Source organism: Pararge aegeria, chromosome 12 (assembly GCF_905163445.1).
Source record: "Pararge aegeria chromosome 12, ilParAegt1.1, whole genome shotgun sequence".
Lineage (NCBI taxonomy): Eukaryota > Metazoa > Arthropoda > Insecta > Lepidoptera > Nymphalidae > Pararge > Pararge aegeria.
The window spans coordinates 14961852-14986731 of record NC_053191.1 but is presented as its reverse complement, the minus strand read 5'-3'; the positions used below and the strand labels follow the sequence as shown (position 1 = coordinate 14986731).

The 24880-nt window shown below is 35.8% G+C and overlaps 1 protein-coding gene across 1 annotated transcript; it reads right to left on the bottom strand.

Annotated features, from left to right (window-relative positions):
* Positions 1-23468: 23468 nt before the first annotated feature.
* On the bottom strand, positions 23469-24880 carry LOC120627947. Its single transcript, XM_039896076.1, has 3 exons — positions 24820-24880; positions 24637-24714; positions 23469-24290 (listed from the first exon to the last, which is right to left on the bottom strand). Exons 1-3 carry the CDS (start codon positions 24878-24880, stop codon positions 23557-23559), a joined length of 873 nt encoding a protein of 290 aa, XP_039752010.1. The 3' UTR covers positions 23469-23556.

Here is a 24880-nt window from a genome sequence, read left to right as displayed (position 1 = left end):
GTTACGACTTATAATGTTTCTATAACGTATTCATTTTAAATTACCAAATAAACTTGAATCTCGAAATTAAACCGTTATAATTTAGTTTTCTAGGATGGTGCTAACTAAACTCCTTAAGATAACTTCAGCCATTGAACCATAGATAAAAAGTAAACAAACAAGTTTTCGTTTTTATAATGATAGTTATTAGTTGTATATGAGATAGCGTGGGCACCCAGTTGTCGCCAAATCCTACTCTGTGAAAACATTTTTTACAAAAAATATGGGAGGGTGAAAGAGATTGATAAAATTCTGAGTTCTTATTTCATCTTTGAAAGTTTTTACCAGATTTATATCGTACAAAGTGGTTGACCCAATTGTAAGTTATTTGAGAACATCGAAGAAACATTAATACATACTATATTTCTCTTCCTATTTAAGAACCTCCTCCCTGAAGTTGGTTACAAAGCACAAAAGGGAACCATTACAGAAGTTTCTCAAAAAGTTTTAACTCGAATAAGCATTTCTCTCGGCTCGTTTAAAACTTCTATTTAAGCTAGTTTTCCATTGCAAGCTGTAGAATAAAGTTCTTTATTATTTAGCAGAGTAAAACCTAGTTAGTGCGGATTTAATGGTTTGCGGCATTTGCCGTACACATCACCATTGTAGCCGATCGACGTCTTACTGATACACAAGTTGTAAATACCATGTACCATGTCCATAAGTGAACAGTGAGACGGCTCATATATTATTTTTATAATTTTTATTGGTGTTTTTACCTACACTTGGAGGAATTATCAATTTTAGAAATTACATAGGCTCTACATAAGCTCTCAATTCGGCTCATTTATTATTGTAAATATTATTTTAGTATAATTATTGTATATTATTGTAATTATAATTTTAGTTGGTAATTAATATTTCCCTAAAAAAATAAATTTTTCGTAGACAACATAAAAAAAAAAAATATTCGTGTAAATGAAAACCGAAATATTATTTCACAGGCTTTAGAGGTACATTATTTACGGTCTATGAGTAATGAGACTTATTTACCGAAACGCTAATCGTTTTGGAGTAAACCATTGCCATAGTTTTTACTGAAAGAAATCAGATACAGCCCGATGTTATCGTATGCAAAATTGAAACGAAAGTTACTCCTGTCCCTCTAAGAGTAACGCGTCGCGTAGCGTTTCTCCAATAGGGTTGTCATAAGTAAACACTTAGAATGTTTTAAATTAGTTTGTATGAAAACTTGTAATATGCTTCTTATGGATTAATATTTCTACAGTGTGATTCCTTATGAAATATACTTATGCAACCTTCAACAGTATTTCGTAATTCGGTTACACGTTGTAGATTTGTTAGAGGAACTGTGACCAGCGACTCGCTGTGACTCGCTTAATGTTGCCAGTTGACAGGCGTAAGGCCAATAATGGCGTGGTCTACCAACAGTGCCCTTTCAAATGCAGGGTCGCAGCAGTAGTAACAGCACCGAGGTCATAAATCAACATAGTCCGCCGTGCTACTTGCTCCACCCATCTCTACTTCAGTTTTGCAACTACTTTAGCTCTGTTATTTATTCTACTTCCTCTCTTTCTCGCAACAGCAGTGCTTGCTAAAAATCGCTGGGCAGTCTGGTTGGTGATCGCAGTAGTAGGTAGCAGCAGCACTAATGCTGCCAATTCTGCATTTTTCTCTCTTAGTCGCCTCGTATGACATTCGCGAGAAGAGAATTCGATTATCACAGAATATAAGTATTTCTCTATGTTCAGTATATAAAATTGTCAACACTACAAAACAATAAGTTGGTATCACAATAAACAAGAGTTTTACGAATACACAAACAACGTGTAAATGGATGTTTAGGGCTGCCTCGCGCAGTTACAGACTAGCATCATTTAACAAACAAACCGCCGCTGTTTACCAGTTTAAACAAAATAATTTGCTTTGTGGCCACTCTATAGACAAACCAAGAATACAAAACATAAAATCCACTTAATTAACACCAACAATTGACTCCGCTAATAAATAACAGACTTTCTGAGGCTGTAAGCGACAGAGCCCTTAAATTTCAAGTGTTAATGGGCCTCTTGTATCACAACACTGAAGGTTCAATCATACCTTTCTGTGAGTAGGTATAAAACGTGATTATACAAAGTAACACAAGCTAAAGACAAAATAGAAACAACTAACTAAACAACTCTTTAGGCTTAGGCTCTTTATTACGGCAGAAGGCTTAAACTGAGGCCATTATTGCGATAATACTGCTGAGTTTCTTGCCGTGTCTTCTCAGTGGAATCTGCCTTCCGAACCGGGTTTTTCACAGACACAGACTGACTTGACGTTTCAAAAGTGCTTATAAACTAGGCCTAAAAAATGAATTTTGAATTTGAATTAAGAATCGTTCTATTACATGTATTACCGGCCTCCCATGGCCGAGCATGTTCATGGAGATAGATGGAACATCAATCCACGTGCTGCTGGAGTACACCAACGTGAAGTCTACCTGGGATCACCAGTTTCATTTCCAGAAGTCATCGGAAACCTGCTATGTTTCTGGAACGAGCTTGAATGGCTGGAGTACCAAGCTCAGCGGTGAAAATGTAGAATTACAACAAACTCATGTTAGGTACGAAAAAATGGTCCAGTAAAGAAGCAAACTGCCTTTTGTGAATGAACTGAAAAAGACTCGCATCCCCTTCTCTTTGATCACATGATAACTCTCTATTCTATCTGGTGTCACTACTATTTTGTGGGATTTCACAAAGTCATCTACTCGATTCGAGTACCTACCTCTAAATTTAAATTATCGGACGTACGGGAGGGTGAGTAAAATTGTCCTTTGCCTATATAACATTGTGTGACCATCTTCACTTATACGTTGGTGAAACCGTAGGAAACAGATGGTATAATATAGATGTGGATATGTTTAAATGCCGGTAGTGATAGTGCATTGGGTAGGAGCTCGACTTCACTTTCACGTGGGCCGAGTTCGAATCCCAGCACGCACCTCTAACTTATTTAAGTTATGTGCGTTTTAAGTAATTAAAATATCACTTGCTTCAACGGTGAAGGAAAGCATCGTGAGGAAACCTGCATGCCTGAGATTCCTACATAATGTTCCCAAAGGTGTATGGAGTCCACCAATCCGCATTGGGCCAGCGTGGAATACGGCCTTAACCCCTCCTTATTGTGGGAGGAGACCCGTGCTCTGTAGTGGGCCGGTAATGGGTTGACATGATGATGATGATATATAAATGTAAAAGGTTATTCCGTACAAAATAAGCTATGACAACTTATAGTCACGCAACACAATATCCCTATCACACGCATAGCGCTATTATATTTTTCGTTATCCGTAATTTAAGGATAGATGCTATGATCTGCGTGTTTGAGTCGTTTAATTCGAGTAATGACAGCTGTTGTTAGGAAATCGTTGTAAAAAGCAACCCAATACTTATGTTGAGTCAAATTACGCAATATTCCGAGTAGGAACTTCAATCGATATATCGAATAACCATAGAAACTCCATCGCCATAATTAATAGGTTATGGGGGAATTCCTCGAATAGCCTACGAGAAGTAATTTATGAAATACCTAGTTTCATTCGGTTTTTGATCGACAAGATTAAATAAATATACAAAATATACGCATACATATATACGTATACACGTAGTATGAAAAAAAAACATTATATGTACAGATAGGATGTAAGTCTACTATTATAAAGAGATAAAAAGTTTGTATATAAGGAGGTTATTACTGAAACTTTATATCCGATTTCAAAAATTCTTGTTTCCATAGAAGAATTCACTCAGAAGGTACAAGAAGCAGGCTCTATTCAAAAAATGCAAAATTCAAAATTAATTTATTTCAAGTAGGCCAATATAAGCACGTCAAGTCTATCTGTTGACTCTACCACCAGTTCTACCGAGAAGAAGCCGGCAAAAAAATCAGCAGTTATTCTTTTTCAACATCAACTATTTACATTTTTCATCGTAACATTAATTTTTTCGTGAAATATGAAACCGGAACCGGATGCTTCCTCACCCTGTCATTAAGAAATTCATCAATTGTATAGTAACCTCACTTTAATAAATGTGTTTTAACGTATTCTTTAAACTTATGCATTGGTAGGTCCAAAATTACATTAGGAATCATATTATAAAAGCGTATACTCAATCCCTCAAATGACTTCTGTACCTTTCGCAGACGATATGCAGAAGACACTAACTTATGACCATTTCTTGTAAGTCGACTGTTCATATCTACTTTTTTTTTATTACAAATATTTTGTGAAGCTACAGTTAGTATATTATGCTTTATTTTTCCATTCAAATAAATGGATGATGCTAAAATAACTAATGAATATTTCTATGATTTTTTAAATACTTATACACCGGTAGATACCCAGACACTAAAAACGTTCATGTTCATCACACAAACATTTTCAAGTTGTAGAAATCAAACGCAAGTTACAACACGCGGAGCTACTGTTATAATAGATCCTTACATATGAAATTGGCGCGAACATAATATTAAGTTATAAACCGAAGTCAAGTCACATAAATTCCTATTATAATATTAAGGATTACTTAAACGATAAAAAAGCTTGGGTGTGAATTGCACTAGTTTCATAGCTTAATTTAAATTTACTGTGAGATGGTGATAACAAAAATGAATTTACCTGGCTAAGTTTGTTGTGGGCTCTTCTTAGACCAGGGCGCGTTTGGAACCTTCGTAGCTTTAGGTTTAAGTTGTCAACCGAAGTTATCACGATACCCTTGCTATTATGTAAACATATATGTATAAGTGCCTGTGATAGGCCTACATGAATAAAGAAATTTTGAATTTGAATTTTGAATTAAACGTTCGAATGCTATTAACTCAATAAACAACAAATTGATACTAAAAATACTTTGTTATTATTAATATGCAAGGTATCTATGAAATGTCTACGGAAGTTAATTTATAATATTGCCAGCCTGCTTTGATTCGCAACTTCTACGGTAACATTTGGAATGTTGGTATGCAGAGGGTTCGGTGGCTCAATGGAGTTCTACAAGGAGTAATTTATTCTCAACCTCTTGTAACTTTTGTCCTAACTTCACCATTCCAATTACAAATGTTTTGTATACAGGGATCTACCGCATTACGGAGGTTTACAAAAGGTAATTTATGAATCGTTTGTTTTTATAATTCGTATATTTTAGAACGCATAAAAATAATTGCTAATAAGAAGATAATTGCTGTAGTATAAAACACTAGTATAACTCATTGCACCTTTGTCAACCTTCGTGAAGCGCTGTCGGTAGGTTAGGTGTTATAAATGGAAAGTCCCAGGTTCAATAAACTTGGGAGCCATTTCGGAATTTATAATTTCCGATTTTTTTCTCGTCTGGAATTATGGGAGGCTTGCTTAATCGAGGCCGTGGCTAGTTTCTACCCTACAAATACGTGCTGCCAATCTATTTAGCGTTCCGGTACGATTCCAAGGTACTGATTAGGGGATGGATTAAATGTAACTGCCACTTATCTTCTTCACTTAAATACAACTGCCCTTATATGTCAGCCCGCTACGGCTACTATTGTAGTAATGGGCTAAGTAAAAACTAGAAACCCTCACTCTCAGCCTATGAATGCCTTCAACGACATTGGTGCAGCGGTGGGCGCTGTGGATATAAGTGGGAGGATCCAGGTTCGATCCCCCGACGAGAGAATCGAGCAGAGGACTAAAGGCCTCTCCCATCGGGAGATGGCTATAGGCTGATGGCTATATGATATAGGCTATTGACGAAGTAGAATGTATTATTTTTTAAATTTTTAATAAAACAGTAGTTTTTAAACTGTTTTTTTCCATTGTAATGTATGTTGTGAAAAATCGGTTAAACCATTATAATAGATGGGACAATTTATCCTGGTCTGTCTCGAGTTCTTACATCCTTGGGATTGTTTGGTCTGCATACCAAATATTGCTACGAACGGGTTCTACGAACCCTCTACGTAAATCTACAAGGAGTAATTTATGGAAACTGGTCTTTGTTGTCATAATTTCACCATTGAAATGTCTGAAATACAAGGGATTTACAAAGGTTTATAACATATTATCAAATATTATCAAAATTAAGCTTAATTTGCTATACTCCGCGAAAAGCAGGAGAATCTGCGTGGTTTCTTCAATCCTTATACTCCACACCATCAGATCTTCGGCAATATACCCTCAAGGTTTATAACAGGTTATTTTATGAAAACTTGTTTGTATACAAACCATCATTATTTGTTTGCAAAGAGACCTAACAAGATTTTTTTTTTAACTGTACAAAATTTCAAGATTTCTGTACAGGATGTTACTTATGATGAATGGAAGTTTGTTAATAAAAGTAGTTTTTGGAAACCCCATTCTACTCTATTATCCTGGAGTGCTAAAACAATCAATCTTTCGCGCGGCGCTATAAACCCTTTTGGCCCCGGGCCTACTCCAAAATTTTTTTTTGGTCATTTGTCGCGCATCATTTACTCTGTTTTAAAGTAGAGGATTTCAGATTCATAGCAAACCAACGTACTTCTTACCTGCTTTCTTACAAACGCATTTCTGGCCTAACTTTTGGGACTTTTGAATTACAACGACCTATTGAATCAAGATTTATATCATCAGAAAAATCAAAATAATTATGGTTAAGCACCGCAATTCGCAAACACATTTTTCATTCAATCTAATCCACAAACTTCGATAGTCCTTATCGGGTTTAAGAACGGGAAGAACAACAAAATCAGTAGCATTGTTTTTTAGATAGGATGTTTATAATACAGCCGAAAAGTTTGAAATAAAAAAGAGCTAGAACCGACTGGCGAAATTTCAACTATTCATTCAAAAATTCCGGTCGTTCGGTGAGCATTCTAGTGCTTTGCAAATTAGCAGTTCTTCACAGAGTACCAATATTGTTTTCGAGTATCGACAGGAAAAGATCATTTCACTTTTTGTTCATGGCAGACTTTAACAAGACCGATAGCAGGTTCAGAATAAACGCATTCTTTAAAATGTGAATTTTTAACTATAAATTGTTTAAACATGATAAACAAACTACTCGTAGTGTCTAAAATCGTCCTAACCTAAACGATTTCTATTGGATAGAAGCAGCCGTTACTTTACGGAAATCCATGATATATTATCAAAATTAAGCTTAATTTGCTATACTCCGCGAAAAGCAGGAGAATATGTGTGGTGTAATTTATAATTTCTTCAATCCTTATACCCCACACCAAACAGATCTTCGGCAATATACCCTCTACTGTTAAGACTTAACAATTATTCATTGTAAAGTCAACATCTCCTGATGATGCTCCGGTTTCGGAGCGAAACGTGCGTAGAGGGTATATTGCCGAAGATCTGTTTGGTGTGGGGTATAAGGATTGAAGAAATTATAAATTACACCACACAGATTCTCCTGCTTTTCGCGGAGTATAGCAAATTAAGCTTAATTTTGATAATATAAACGATTTCTACCTGTCTTTAAATGATAAAATTTGAAGTAAAAATGAACAAATAGTTCTTCCAGAATGTACTCTCAAGTCTCAAGGTGAAAATAGGAACATTTTTGTTGATCTGTTGCACCGAACACATTTTACTGGTATTTGCGGAGTATAGAGCTTAATGTTCATTATATGCAATATGCATATATATATCATGGAATTCCACATAATAACTCCTGATTTTATCGAATATATTTGAAGTTGTGTTATGTGTACAGTGTAGATATATTTACATATTTCTAGTATTACCATTACTTATGTCGATGTAAGGCAGCCTATGAATGAGGTTACTTAAAGTTTAAGTTAATATATATAAGGTTTTCTAACATATTGGAACATTTTTTAAAAATAGAAGCATACTTTTAATTTTCAAATGAAAAACATCAGTGGAATGAGTAGCGGTGTAAACTTTGTAATACTGTATGCGAGTTGTGAGTAAAGGGGTGTGACGGAAATGAGCTATGAAAAAATTATATATCCATACATAATGTAATTACTAAGTTGCTGAGCCGCGCCGCGCCGGTCAGTTGCCAATGTCGCCCGCACGCAAGTCCCTAGTGTAACTTACAAAGTCGATAAACTTAACTTACAAGTAAATTAAACCTGTCCAACTTCTAAAAAGATGTCAAATTTTGACGTTTTTTTGCAGAGTTCGTTAAACATAACCTTAACATTTTTACGATTCATGATAATTTTGAAACCAAGAAAAAGATACCTACCCTCAAAACCGCCTGTACTCGACCATTATTAAACATAGGTCTTCTATAGCAAACATCAAAACGTAAACTATATTGTACTTGTTTCAATGTTAATCTATTATCGTATGAACTAAAGCCTCGGTTCCAATATTACCAGTGGCAAGAGGTGGCTACCAGCGACTGTGTTATTGCCGTTACTAGATACAGCAACCGCAGTTTCCTGTGATAGTTCAGGGTAACAAATGCTTGCACAGCCCGGTAACACAACTTTCAATGCTAAGTTGTTCTCTATTCTCCTAGTGCTACCAATGTCCACAAATAGCAACCGATTATTGTCTAGTTGTGGTTACCACACACAGCAACAGTAGTTTCCTGTGACAGTTTTCGGTAACAAAGAATGTCCATGTTTGCACATCTTATTGCAACTTTTAATGTTATTCTTTACTGATCTAGAGTCTACTCTTCAGTTACCAGTGTCCAAAAGAAGCTACCAGCGAATGTCTATTATGTACCTTGTTGTCGTTACTAGACACAGCAACTGCTGTTTGCGACAGTTAAATATAAATATACTACGACAATACACACATTGCCATCTAGCACCAAAGTAAGCGTAGCTTGTGTTATGGATACTAAGATAGCTGATGAATATTTCAATGAACAATATAGATAAACACTTATACTGTACAGGTAAGCACCCAGACACTGAAAAACATTTATGTTCATCACATAAATGTTTTTCAGTGTCTGGGTCATTTTCCGGTTGTGGGACTTGGATTCTAAAAGCAGGGTCGCTGCCCACTTCCCCAATAGGCCATCAAAAGTTGATGGTAACCAAAAAAGGCCACGGCAACTCGTTATCATAACTTTAAATGTAAAGTTATTCTCTTTGACATATCATTCAACTGTTTACACCGTGGTTTAAACAGACAGACCTTTATGAGGACCGGATATTCATAACGTTATAATCATACCTATACCCCCGGGAGGAAACACGAGTAAACATACCCTTTGGCGACCGTAATGGCCAAACTCACCTTTGTTAGAGAAGTTGACTTTAGGGATTAACAAAGGCGCCCTAACATACGACAGTCCGTTGATTTGTATATGGTGTAAGTGGTATTCTATTTTTATTTTAACCCTATAGTATCATCATCAACATATCAACCGATAGACGTCCACTGCGACATAGGCCTTTGAAGGGAGTTCCAAATTCCACGGTTTTGTGCCGCTTGTGACCAGCGGCTTCTCGCGACGCGCTTGTTGTCGTCTGTCCACCTCGTTGGCGGTCGACCTACGCTGTGCTTACCAATGCGGGGCCGCCATTCCAGCAGCTTAGGACTCCAACGTCCATCCGTTCTCCGAGCTATGTACCCCACCCATTGCCACTTCAGCTTTGCGATCCGTTGAGCTATGTCGGTAACTCTGGTTCTTCTACGGATCTCCTAATTTCTGATTTGATCACGCAGAGTATAGTATAGTATGAAAAAAACAAACTCAATTTTTGAAGCGCTTTCTGGCGCTTGATTGAGCTAAAATTTGTCACACCTATGTTACTCTCAATAGCCTGTAACAGTCCAATATGAAGCGCTCTCCCAGCGAAAGGTAATGGCCATTATCACAACGCTGAGCAGACGGTTTGGTGATCGTCCCTGCTACTACTACCGTCTACTGCGATGGTAGGTGCCCGTTACACGTTGTATTCCTCTAGTCGCCTCCTAAAACACCTGCGGGAAGAGGGGAGGTGGTGACAACTGTATTCTGAACTGCCATCACAACACGGCACGTATGCTACTAACAGTTCAACAGTTATTTGTGACTATAGTAGTGCAATAATATACTAGATACTATTTCGCAGGTCTACTTGTGTTATAACTGTAAGTTGAGCTCTTTAGATTTATCTTTACATATAGGTACTATTAGTTATATAGGTACTATTAGTTAGTGTCCAGGTTCTGATAACGAAGCTAGAAGATCGTCATATGTCAATGTCATATGTCATATGGTTTGTGTTCTTAATGAATAAAACACATAAGTATCGCAGTATCAATTCTTATACAAATAAATAGTCATCGAGGGTACTCATCATCATGATATAAACCCATTACCGGCATACTACAGAGCACGAGTCTCCTCCCACAATGAGAAGGGGTTAAGGCCGTAGTCCACGCTGGGTTAGTGTGGCTTGGTGGACTCCAAACATCTTTGAGAACATTATGTAGAACTCTCAGGCATGCATGTTTCGTCACTATGTTTTATTTCACCGTTGAAGCTAGTGATATTTGAATTACTTAAAACGCACATAACTTAGAAAAGTTAGAGGTGTGTGCTAGGATTCGAACTTGCCCCCCCCGAAAGTGAGATCGAGCTCCTACCTTATACGCTATCATCGCTTCTTCGGTGTTTATATAGCAGTAAAATACTTTTGAATTCATTCCAATCGGATATTTAAAGTAGAATCTCGAGTTCAAAATTTTAAGCCTAAACAAAACAGTTACATTTAGAGCTACGCTTAATTAAAAAAGTTATTTTAAAAAAACACAACCTATAATTTAATTTTTTCAAGAATACACCTTGAAATTTGCTTTAAAAATATAAACAAAAAGGATGAAGTCGCGGGCAAGAGTTATAACATAGTAACATGGAGTAGGGCTGATGATTCAATCAGAAGCACCGCTATAGTTAACGGAGATAAGTGAATAAATAATTGATGGACGGATGATTATAACCTGATAATAGTGTAATAAATAATTGGATAGGTTCAAGACTGCATATATCCTTTTCTACACTCAGCAATTTGAGAAAAGATAGTCCTAGTTGTAGACCTGTTAATTTAATTAAATTTAGACAGTTGTGCTTGTGTACAACAGAATTGCTACCATTGTAACCGGAATAAAAAAAAATTATAATATGCGAATTAAGTTAGTAAATATGGCTTTTATATAACTGCTATGTCCCTAATAGTTAAGCCCTATAAAATCTGAGACTGCATCATCAGCACCGGGTGTGATTGCAGACGAGGACAAACTTGCACAAGGATTAAAATGAAAAACTTGGGTTCTTAGTAACCTATTTTGGATAAAACTGTCAGTATAAAGTATGCCAATATGCTTACGAATTGCAAGAGTTTTGCTGCAATCTGTTCAACAGTTTATGACGTGATGATCTTTCATGGATTGCTACTATATTGTTGCATAAACATAAATCTATGCGAACGAGTTTATAATGTAGGGATAAAAAATAAATAATGAAAAATTCTCGTTCATACAAGAAATTTACATATCTAAAAAATACAAAAATTCAGTTCTTCATAATAAAATAAATCTTAAAGAAGCCGTAGATTATTAGATTAATTGATTTAATATGTTACTATCGTATAGATTCATTGAATAACAAAACAAACGTCATACGATTTACATGCACTTAATATAAGTTATAAAGAAACTCATACCTCTTTCTCCTTAGAAACTCCGCCAAAAATTCACCAATCACAAGCACTGTAATTTCTGAAATAAACACACAACACACACAGGCAAAGTTAATAGCACAGAATCACTTTCGGGACACGAAAACTTGTTCCATACAAATTCGTATTGTTAGGTACGTTCGATTTCGTAGCGCGCGCGTAGTGTTCGCCCTACGACGAACGATAGCCAACTGCCACTGCAGGCTTCGCAGGATACGCCGTAGAATTATGGACGTTGTGCAATTAAAAATGTATCCTAATTATAGGGTAGGATATAGTATCGACGGATTCAAAGTGAAATATACAAACCATCTGCTTTACCGGAGTAGCTGCTTCTAATTTTAAAAACAGGCGTATTTGTCCTTTATTTCGTGACATAAGTACAAAAATGAAGGAAATATTTGTCTTACTATGTACCTTCGATTTTTTTTTTATTATCTCTTAGTTTTTAGAACTGGTTGATGAGAGAGGGCGAGTAAAAGAGGCGGATAAAAGGCTGCCCGATCATCTCCTAAGTTATAAATACACAATTTACTCAACTTATTTATAGTTACAATAAAAACATTACTTTTAGTAATGTAACAGACTGTATACTAGTGCAGATATATCTCAAAATGTTGTGTTATTTCGAACCTTCCGTTGTCAGTTGACAAAGACAGGTCGTAAGAGACACTACGTCAAACCTGCCGATGCTATATCTCCGTACACTAGATTCAATATTGTTAGGTTTGCTTGAAAAAAGGATTGTCTATTAATTAGTTGAGGGTTATGAGGGTATTATAAAAATGCTTTTAACATTTAACCAATTAGGGAGCCGGATTTAGCCGGCGTGAAAAACAGAAACCATTTTGGCCGGTGGCGGGAATTCAGACGCCATTGACTCGATTGACTGTACTTGGGAGTCGTCAGGGCTCAAAAAGTGAGAAATAAATGTGTGTTTAATAAATTTACAACCGAGATAGGTTTTATTTTACTGCACATCGTCTCCACAATATGTTTCTATCGTTCTCCGTTTCACACTAGTATAACATCTTCTCTTTTCCAAATTATATCTGCAACGTTTAAATTTGTATGTGTTGGTCTATTGCTTTATTTTGAAAATTGCTGCGTGAAAGAAGACTCTTTCGCATTAAAACATATGATAGAAAGCTTTCGGCGTAAAAACTAATGCAGTCAACGATTCCAGTCCGGAACGAAAGACGAACGACGACGCCGACGTTGAACGAAAACTAAAAAAAATAATAAAGAAAACTAGTTTTTTTTTTCTTTTTGGTCGTTACGTACTAATACTTCGGTGAAAGGCTAGATATGGACTTTGACCTAGATGTTTCAAACCTCTACCTCTTTTGTGTTTGTAACTTTGTAGGACCTGTTCGTTATATATTACACTCGCCTGTGCTTCGCGAACATATTCTTATTAACTTATTATTATTTAATTCTTTATTTGTATACCACATCATTAAAATATACAAATAAAAACAAGAAACATGAAGAAAGAAGTAGAATACAACATACAAAATTTATTGGATGTCATTTCATTATGGTTGGACAAAAATGAAAAATGATAATTGAATTGTCGATAAAATTGAAGTATTCTTAGCATTCAAGGCTCCGATATACGTGACCGTGAACATTGTGTACCTACCTATCTATTACCAAACCCCGATTCTCAACAATGCTATAGAATTGTATGACACTTGTTACGGGACAAATCGCGTCGCGTGACTTTTCGCGCGATTACTACCTCGTTGGTCTAGTGGTAAGCTTGTAAAACTACGGATTACCAGGCCCTGGGTTCTTTTCCCATTTCGGGGCAGAAAATATTAGAAATTGTATTTTTCTGGTAATTAATTCTCAGTACGAGTCCGTAGTTAGGATATTGGCGGTGATAGACCTCGCAGAGAACGTTAACCCTTGGTCGCGGTTACTATCACTTGTGAATATAGTCGTTAAAGCCCAACAACCCGCATTGGAGCAGCGGGGTGGGTCTATGCTCTAAATCTTTGTTTTGATTCCCTAAGGAGTAAAATTCACTATTTAAAACCCTAAGTATTAATATTACCAATGCGAAATTATGTCTGTTTGTTGGTCGATACTTCCTTCACACAAAAATGGAGCAGCGGATTGTAATTCTTGCATGAAAATGCAAAGCCGGAGAGGTAGATAAGAATACCTTTTAGCCTTGAAAAATTTACCTACTTGAGGCAGGAACTCCAAGCGTGCAATTCTACAGATAGATGATAATAGTAAATCCCTACTTCCCTATCCCTATCCCTACTAATATTATAAATGTCAATGTAAGTTTATTTGTTACGCTTTCACGCAAAAGCTACTAAACCGATCCTCATGAAACTTTGTACCCATATTCTTGGAAGTGTTAGAAGTAATAAAGTATACTTTTTATCCCGACATTAAGCTCGATTCCTTTGGGAGAGGGGATGAAAGTGATTGACGATTTTACACCACAACTCCGACAAATTATAAGTGATTTAAATAATTATTTTTGTACTATATAATATGTTTTTAATTTTGCCCAAACTGGTTGGAGATAGAGGCCAGAACTCCTTAACGGACAGCAGCAAACCCCTCATTTAAGGCTTAGCGATACTGTATACTTTAAAATGTTTAGATCTACAACTAAATTTAATGCCACATCAAAAAACAAAATCAAACGCAGACGAAGTCGCGAGCAACAGCTAGTTATAAATTAATAATCAATAGGTATATAACGACAATACACATACACATCGCCATTCGCCATCAGCCCCAAAGTATTCGTAGCTTCTGTTATGTGTACTAAGATAACTGATGAATATTTTTTATGAATAACTTGCGGTCCCTCGCGACTTCGTCCGCGTATAATTCAATCTTAAAAGATAGACATATGCTTCGCGGACTTTTTTTTTGAACTTTTGAAGGGGAACAACTTTGTAATACATGATTTTATCGACACTTTCACCGTTAAAGCAGCACAGGCAGCGGAAGCTCTCAAAAGGAATAAAGCCCCGATGTTTCTTCATTGGTGCTATTGTAACTGAACCAACTGGGTCCTATTAAAGATCTCTCCGTAAGGTTTCATTATTTCTTTAATAATACTGGCACATGATCATGCAGAGGCTAAGTCCCATAATAACTAAAGACTTTTAGAGTGTTAGAAGCAACGAGTTCACTTCACAAGACTCGATTTCCTTAAATGGCTTAAAAATAGGATCTAGATAACCACTAGATCCCATTATCAACATCATGTCTCCTTCACCTCATCAATCAATACATCAAAGCAATTCAACTCCGTTAAACGGCATAGTGGATTCACAATGTATCACTTACAGGAAGAAGTCTTTATGGTACTCGTACCATTATCTCGTATTAAAATAATGGTAGTTGCGAGCCCCAACACACGCAGCGCAACGGTGGTATGGTTTTCTGTAAATTGGCTGAAATATAACGATGTTTGTTAAAGATGTCATACTGACTCGGAGCTTTACTGGCGTACGCCGCGAAAATGATTGATAATATGTACACAGAAATAATGTGCTACATGTTTAAAGTCATAATTATTACCTACAAAAAAGTCTGGAAGGCTATATGTCTAACTGTTAGGTCACAATAACCGCTTTTTGTTATAATTTGTCAATCAAAACACGGGTACAATCTAATGATGGTGGCATTCCTATCATGAATATAATCCTTATCCAAATAAATAGTTTCATAATACGAGTATGAATTGATTATGTACCTGCAAATTCCTCTTTTTCATACAGGTATAGAAGCAAGAAAAATGCATAGGGCCGCCCGGCCGCGTATTAAATAGTTTGGAAATAAACTGTAGGTGCGCTTAATAAACAGTTAGGTAATTCGTTTTTTTAAGATGTTAAAACAGATAATGATTTGATGCAGACGAAGTTGCGCGGGTCAGCTAGTATACAAATAAACACTGAAAAACATTTATGTGGGAATCAAATCCACAGCTTTGGACAATGAAAGGGTCACTGCCAACTGAACCACTCGGCAGTCTTAAGAAGGTTTTTATGTATTTTTTATTTCACTTGGTGACTTGACTTGATTGTGGCAGTTTTAATAAGCCCCATACTCCTAATCATTTTTTCACGCGGACCCGAATATCGTTCGCGAATGCTTTATCGTACCCGAATGCTTTGTTGTAGCCGAATGCCACTTTACCACATAAAGTAGGATATAAGCAAGAAAAAAAAGAAAGAAGAAAAAATTACGCTTAGGAATAATTAAAAATAAGGAATTGTCCGTATAAAATTTTAAGCGCGAAATTGAATAAGAATTCCCCCGCAATGTATATTTTCCTTTCCGTCGGTTCTGTTAAGATGAACTCATATTGTTTTAGGATATTGTATCCACACCGTGCACCGTGTAGCCGGAGCATACGAGAATGATAGTGTTTATTTAACCTTAGCAAGCTAACTGATGTTAAATTAACAAGAAATTAACTGTGACGTTAAGAAACATGCTAGAAACGTTTTAACACTCAAAAGAGTCATGAAACCAAATTTGATTTAAATTGAATCCAGAAGCTAAAAGTACAAATTGGCGGCCTTATGTAACAAATCTAGCCTACTCGCTAAATAAAAAAATATTTTTACAGAACGTAATATCGAGAGAAGATCGGACCTCATACTTTTATTTCGTCAATCGACTTGTTTCTAGTCCGAGATTCCTTATCATATACGCTTATCGCTTATAAAGCTCTTGCCGAATCAACTATTGCCTATGGTCTTAGTAATTATAGGAAAACATGTAAATCGCATTTAGATACCATTTACCAGCTCCAAATGCGCTTGCTAAAAACCGTTGTACCATACAAAGTCAAAAACAATTTTATAGGTAATTACCAAGAATTATTCTCTTACTGTAAAATCATGCCAATACACGATAAAATTAAATATACTTTATTAATGGAGAACTTTTTCAATAAAAATCTCCAAAAACAGATTAAACTACCAATAATACGCGCAGTATGTCAAACGCCCAACTCATTATTCTCCAAAGTAACAATCTGTACGGAACGCAGACCCTGGATTGTCTAGTGCCGACTTTGCTGAACAGCTTGCCTTATAAACTAAAGCAGGAAACAAGCGATAAAACATAAAGGAGTAACTTAAGAAATTTTTCTTTCAAACTAATAAATTTAATAATAAATACCTGGAACATCCTGTGTAAACTTTACTCAAACGATAAAGTGCGATATGTGGAACTGGTTGAAACGCGATCATTATTTTTTATTTTTTTAGAACTACCCGTCATATTTTGTATGTAGCTTTAAAATACTTTACCTACTTATAATTCCTTAGCGCTGAACGATGAATACCGGTGTACGGATAAACCCGATTGGGTTTTTGTTACGCCGTAACAGATATTATTATGATAACATAAAAATGTATATTTTTTAATAATAAATAATAATAAGATCGGGTAGCAGTCCACCGTTGCGCAGCGTGTGTTGGGGCTCGCAACTAATGAATCCACCATGCCGTTTAACGGAGATATGAATGCTTGAAGTAAAAAGATGAAGTTGAATATGCTGCCTATGATGTATTGAATGATGAGGTGAGGGACATATGATGTTGATAATGGGATCTAGTGGCTATCTAGATCATATTTTTATGCCATTCAGGGAAATCTGGTATTGTGGACTCGTTGCTTCTGACGCTCTAAAAGTCAAAGTCAAAGTCAAAGTCAAAGTCAAAGTCAAAGTCAAAAATATCTTTATTCAAGTAGGCCCACAGGTGGCACTTTTGATGCGTACATAAGAACCACACGGTAGTGAGATGATGGCGATAACCACATTCGTAAACTTAAAACTAAAGCTACGAGTGTTCCAAACGCGTCCTGGTCTAATAAGAAGCCCACAACAAACTTAGCCGGGTGTTTTTTTTTTTTTTTGTTATCACCATCTCACAATGTCATTTTAAATTATTAGAAGAGCAACCTGGTTAGAGCAATAATTTACACCCAAGCTTTTTTATCGTTTACGTAGTCCTTTATACTATAATAGGACTTTTCTATAAGCTTACGTTTAATACAAACTTTGAACTTTTTAAGAGACATCTCCAAGATGACAATTGGTAGTTTATTGTAGAATTGTATGCAAAGTCTTGAGTTAATATGGTGCCAGTATTATTTAAGAAATTATGAAGCCTTACGGAGAGATCTTTGATAGGGACCCAGTTGGTTTAGTTACAATTATCGCTTTATAGCTATCTCTTCGAAGCGACTTCTCTGGCCCAGCAGTTATTTAAATTTAAAGGAGGTTCCGGGTTCGTGTCCCAGCAGGGGCAAGTTGGGAATCTGTAATTTCAGAATTACCTCAGTTCTGGTCTTGGTCCCTACCGACTAAGACGGTCCGCTAGTGATTAAGCGTTCTGGTACGATGTAGCGTGGAAACCGATTTGGTTTAATGTAACTGCCATACCCCTAACAGATTAACCAATTACTATTTAAGACTGAATCATTACTTACCATAAGTTGACATTGCAGTCAAGGGCTAACTTGTAAAGAAATAAAAAATAAAAAATGCTATTGATGCTTGGTAGCTTTTAGTACAACATATATATATGTATGATATTATGATATAAATACATAAACCTAAAATTAAACAAGTTAAATATTAAACAACCAAAAATCATATATACCTACAAGAAAAATACATAATAGGTTAAGGACATTTATTCCCATAAAAAGACCTAAGTCACTTACTACGATAGAAAACATAATTTTCTTAATAATATTAAAATGAAAATAAAAATATATAAAATAAAAATAAAAGAACGCCCAAAAAGATACAGAAATAGAAAAACCAAACCAAATAGCAAAATTTACTACACTGATCATTCCCATAATATGCCTATAATCACGCCGGCGACCATGCCGTTCGTATCAAATCACAGCAATGATATGTAATGCTGCTTGGCGGCAGAAATAAGCATGGCGGTACTAGTTTCCTCGACGAGCTCTGGAACAAAAAGCTCTAAAAAGTCAAAGTCAAAGTCAAATATTTCTTTATTCAAATAGGCACATAGATGGCACTTTTGATGCGTTATTATATACAAAATGTGTACATAGCAGTGAGTAGTGATGGCGATAACTACAATCGTAAACTTAAAACTAAAGCTACGAGGGTTCCAATCGCGCCCTGGTCTAAGAAGAAGCCCACAACAAACTTAGCCGGGTGTTCTTTTTGTTATCACCATCTCACACTGTCATTAGAAAATATTTAAGAAGCAACCTGGTTAGAGCAATTGTTTACACCCAAGCTTTTTTATCGTTTACGTAATCCTTTATACTATAATAGGACTTTTCTATAAGCTTTCGCTTAATACAAACTTTGAACTTCTTTAGTGACATCCCCAAGATATCAACCGGTAATTTATTGTAAAATTGTATACAATTTCCTTTAAATGAATTGCTTATTTTGTGTAGTCTAGTGTACTGCACTGCAAGTTTATTTTTGCTTCTAACGTTCAAATTATTGCAGTCACATTTTCTTTTAAATTTTGATATAATTTTGTGAACATACATTAAATTTTCAAATATGTATTGGCTATAGAGTGTCATTATTTTAACATCTTTAAATTTATCTTTCAATGACTCTCTCGGACCCATTTTATAGATCGCACGAACAGCCTTCTTCTGCAGCACGAAAATAGTGCCAATATCAGCAGCATTACCCCATTGAAGTTTAGCATCTAACGTTATTCCTAGAAATACTGTTGTATCCACCGGATTCAATTCCTCATTATTAAGTAGTATAGTGGTTTTTACATGTTTAACATTTGGTAATGTGAATTTTATGCACTTAGTTTTATTTTCATTTAAAACCAAATTATTAGCTTCAAACCATTGTACTACTTTAGCGAGATAGTTGTTTACATCGTCTAAAGCTAATTCACGTCTCTTAACTCTCTACTACTACTACTAATCATCATCATCATCATCATATCAACCCATTACCAACCGACTACAAGGACCGTAGTCCACCACGCTGGCCCAATGCGAATTGGCGCACTTCACACACCTTTGAGAACGTTATGGAGATCTCTCAGATATGCACGTTTCCTCACGATTTTTTCCTTCACAGTGATAATTTAATTGCTTGAAACGCAGATAACTTAGAAAAGTAAGAGTTGCGTGGTGGGAATCATACTCGCCCTCCCGAACGTGAAATGGAAGTCCTACCCACTACTTACCTTACTCTATATGCGTCTATAATCGTATAAAATCTGTTATAGTACATGAAGTATATACGCGGGCACGAGTAGTTTACTATAAAATCTATATTGAATGTAAATTTGTGACCTTAATCCAAAAGTTTTTATTACAAAATATCCATTGTTTTTGACCCTCGAGTGCCTTCACATTGGAAACCCCAATTCCGCAACTTTTTCTGACCTTTTGCGACGGAGTTGGCAGAATGGGGGTTTTTAACGGTTGTTATAACTATAATAATATCCGTTGCCCTTATTGCAGTAAGGCTAGTGTGATATTTGTTTATTCATATATTATTTAAACTCTTTGTACACCACTACACAGTTTGAAAAATAAAGGACGAATAGAGAGAAACACAAAAACTGGAGTAGAATACAAAAGGCGGCCTTATCGCTTAAAAGCGATCTCTGCCAGGCAACCTTAGGATTAGGACAACAAGAGCGAAAACAATAAGGTGGTGTAAAATTATTATAAAACTACATAATACATTCAAATAACTACATACGAATACATCAACAAAATATACACAAATAAAATATATACATACATAAAAATATTAACTAATATGTATTATGATAAGCTATATTAATGAATAGATGGAATAAAAATAAAAACCAGTCGTCTTATTGCGCAAGATATTAAGCTTCAACTGCATTTTTAAACATATCAAGCATATTTGTTCAGCGATCACGAACTTTTTTGCTTAGTCAGAAAACAACAAAGACAACATAATTCCAGAACGAAATTCTGGGCAAAATCTAGCTTATAAAATTTGCAAAGATAAGAATTGCAGACAAGAGCCGCCTGGATTCAATAAAACTTTCAATGCTAAATAGAAATTCGATTTGGAGGAACATTTTCACCTTTCATACTCCATTATCTAACTTGTTTCAAAACACGAACAGTGATAATCCAGTAAGGGGAGGAATTCGACCCACGCCAAACTAAATTACTTCAGGGTAACTTTGTAACATTTTGTTAAAATAGAGTCGCGTTTTGTTCGTCCAAATTCACCTACAAACCTTCCTTATAAAACTTAAGTAATTGTGTGGGGAAGTTTCCAGCAGAAACCGAGTACGGCTTCTCGTGCCAAATGTCTCCTTGCGATTCACTTAGTACCATCTGATATCCCTCAAGGCTGCATTTTCTGGTTCGGGGCCGGGCCTTCATTCAATCACCCGAAGGCAGTTCGCATTCACCTTAACTTCCATGACTCGGATCTTCCTTATAAAACATAAGTAATTATTTGGGGTAGCTTGCAACAGAAACTTCGAGGTCGCAAATAAACCCTCTGGTGTTAAAAGGCTCCTCGCTCCTTTGATACGCTTGGAACCGTCTGATATACCCAAACGCTCGCTGCATTTTCTGGTGTGGGGTCTCCATTCCAGTACCCTAAAGTCGTTTCGCATTCATCCACTGCCAAGGCCGGGACGTTGATTATAAAAAATAAGTAAGCGTGGGGAAGTTTACAAACAGAAACTTCGAGGTCGCGAAGGGCCTCTGATGTTTAATGGCTCCTTGCAATTCCAAAAGTAGTAAACACCTAACTGCAAAAATGTACCTACACAAGCGACCACAGAGATAGCAAACTGTTAAACTGTATAACGTATTACAGATTTTAAATCATTATTTATACTAATGTTGTTCATTTATAATTTCCGAATGCCAAACAGACAGAGTTATTAATATTACTTTTATATATTAGTTAGAATTTTATCAAAGATATAGTATTTGCCAAATGTAGTTACCATTTATTACCAATTACTTTATAATTACGCTTTAAACATGAAATTTGTGATAAGTCAATATCAATGGCCTGTACGTCTTGAGAGACAGTTCAAATACTGTCTAAGCGACACTTCTTTGTATGGCTAAATAAGCCCATGCGCGAGCGACATTTACACCCCGCAAATATGGCAGTCGAACCCTTCGGCGCAATCTGAAGATCCCGTCTGGTATGCCTTCATTTTTGGGCAAGAACTCCATGCCAAGCTTCGTCACAAATACGATATCCCTCATTAATGCTCTTACGCCATTCATCTCTTCCGTCCGCAAAACTCTCCCAATGTCTACGGTCGATGTTGAATTCGGCCATGTCCCTCTCGGCGCAGTATTTAAACCTTAAGCAAGTTCGGCCCACTGGCCTTTTTGCATTCGCCACCTCACCAAATAATGTACCTTTGTGATAAGTAGACTTGCATTATTCGGCAACTATGGCGTTATAAAAAAAAGACAAACGCTTATTTTGAAACAAGAAAGCTACTGTTTTTCTTAAATTTTGGGTGAAATTGAAATAACTACATATATATATGTAAAATTATAATTTATAAGACAACTTTTTTTTAAAGAAATCGTTAAGACGCATTATTAAACATATATTAAACATTGCCTAAAACCAGGCCAGGTTTAAGGCAATCTCTTTTAATTTATAATGAACTCAACGACTTAGAATGCGTCAAAAATTGCAAATCGCTATGTTGTATTATAAAATAACTATGTAATGCTGTATCAGCGACACCGTGCTAGGATTTGTGATTGATAAAATCTCATCTATCTTTTGGGTTATGGCTATGACGTAAGCATCAACCCGACGAACACCGCCATGCAGAGTAAGAATCAAAATTACAATACTGTAACAATCACGGAGATATATTCTCAGAAAAAGTCGAGGGCATCCGCAAAATTTATTCAATTCGAACGCTCTAACAAAAGGACACTAAGAAAAAAGGGTCAAGTAATCGAATACAATAAGACTTGAGTCGGCGGCTAAGTTGAAGATTGAAATCGTCTTTCAGATGTTCAGATCGAAAACTTTTATTGCCACTCCAAATGTAAAACGAAACTTCGCTCTGAGATATCTAAGTAAAGTGGGATGCATGCTTATATTGACCAAGCGAAATAACATCTCGGAATATACTTAACTGTAATTGCCTTTTGTCAGTCTGTCCGTCTGACAAAGTCCTATTACTTCTGAACAAAATAAGTATCTAGCGGTAAATTTACTAACAAAACTACCCATAAATTAATCTTAGAATCAAAGTTATGCGCGCTTCAAGTAGATCTATGTTTATGAGTTCTCAGTTATGTTCTCAAAGTCGTAGTCGTAGGCGAAGACTATCATTATACTTGGGTGGGAGATGAATCACGTTCATGTTTTTCCTTTTTTTTGTTGCTTTTTTTATTTGTGTAATTGCATTCTGGCCGTTCTAATTAATAATAAAAATAATAAAGAGTCCTAGGCACTGATCTCCTCTCATAGGCCATAGACCGACACCGCTATTCCAATAAGGTTTGCCGGGCTCTATGAAATATAAATAGAGACAAACAAGTAAGATAAAAAAAACTCACCAAACCATCGTAACTTTGATTACAGTAGCGTCTTCCTAGCAAACAAGATATATTTTAATAATTATAGTTAGATTTTAAATAAAAATATGAGTATAATTTTAATAACATTTATTGCAACAGTAGTAATTATAAATAACAATAAATTAAGGAGCATTTCGATTAAACTTAGATAATAAAAATAAATAAAATCTTGCTTAGAATAAATTAAAATCCTTACAAATAAGCACTCGCTAGAATAACATCATTAAACCTTAATAACACTTGATAGCATAGCATTTCGCAACTTCTAACCATAAAACAAATTCATTTGCCCTCACGATCATCTCTTATGGGACGAATGAATATCCCAACACTTAATACCATCATCGGAGAATAGTCTGTACTTTCCTCTGGAATCAACGTAGCTTCGGGACAAGTCGACAAATCGATCAGATCTTGGTCCTTTAAAAATCTTCTGTACAACTCTATTGGCGAGTTCATTTGGCCCAACTTTCCATCACTAGGCCGCTCGCTTGATAAGTTTTTAACCGCACTTGTATCTTCATTTTCATCGTCAAAAGTTAAATTCCTTGCATTCATCGTCTTCCTTGATTTACTGAGCCTTTTAGGCGTACGCAGTGGTGACAAACATTGGTTCAAGTTTTTTTCATTACAATCGTTGGACAAACATTTGACAGTATTGTGTTCTTCATTACTGTTTAAATCTTTGGACATACATTCACCATTATCTTGGTCGTCTTCATCAGCAAAGAGTCTTCTCGCCTTCACGTGTGCCTTTTGCAGACGACGTTTTTCAAGTGTTTCTGGTAAATTTATTTTTGAGATTGAAGAAAAACTAGCTGGCGATTCCTCCATTTTAGATCTTTCATTCATATCGGCAGACTCATCTGTATCATCAAAGACTAACTTCCTCGCATTGATGTTTAACATTCGGGGTGATAACTTATTGATGCAAGAAAGCATAGCTGGTAACATGGAAAGCTGTTTAGTTACGGTCGTTGGTGTTTGTACTGGAGTTGACGCGTACATATGTATACCTGTGAACAATGAAAACGAATTTTAAAAAGACAAAAGACTACATAATACCTTTGTCCAGAAATGGTGTGGATTGGTTGACATGATGATGATGATGACGTCATATGTGGATTTGTGTACTCAACACATATCCACATTCAAAAACTAAAAAGAAATCATAGTTATTTGACCTTGATAGTATTAAGTAACTATAAAATCGTGGCTTAGGGTTATGGATTTTTTAATTTAACATAATTTATGCCAATTTTTATATAATTCTTTTTCTTCTTCTTCTTTTTTGGGTTAATGGCTTTTTGTCATGCCTGCACGGCAGTTTACTTTATATACGAGTAATTTAAATTATCTTACCGTTTTGTTTCTTAATAGAGCTCTCAGTTTGATATTGACGAGTGAGCTTTGCGTTCTTGGCTTTCGGTGCACTATTCCCTGGAAGAAAAAATAAATATTATTAACATATTATAGACACCATACTAACAATGGTACGTAAAAAATATTTTTCTATGACGTATAATAAAACTAAAATCAGCTTACCCTTCTCTATTCGGCGCTTCTTAGAAGTCGTCTTATACTCTTCAATACGATCACCTAACAT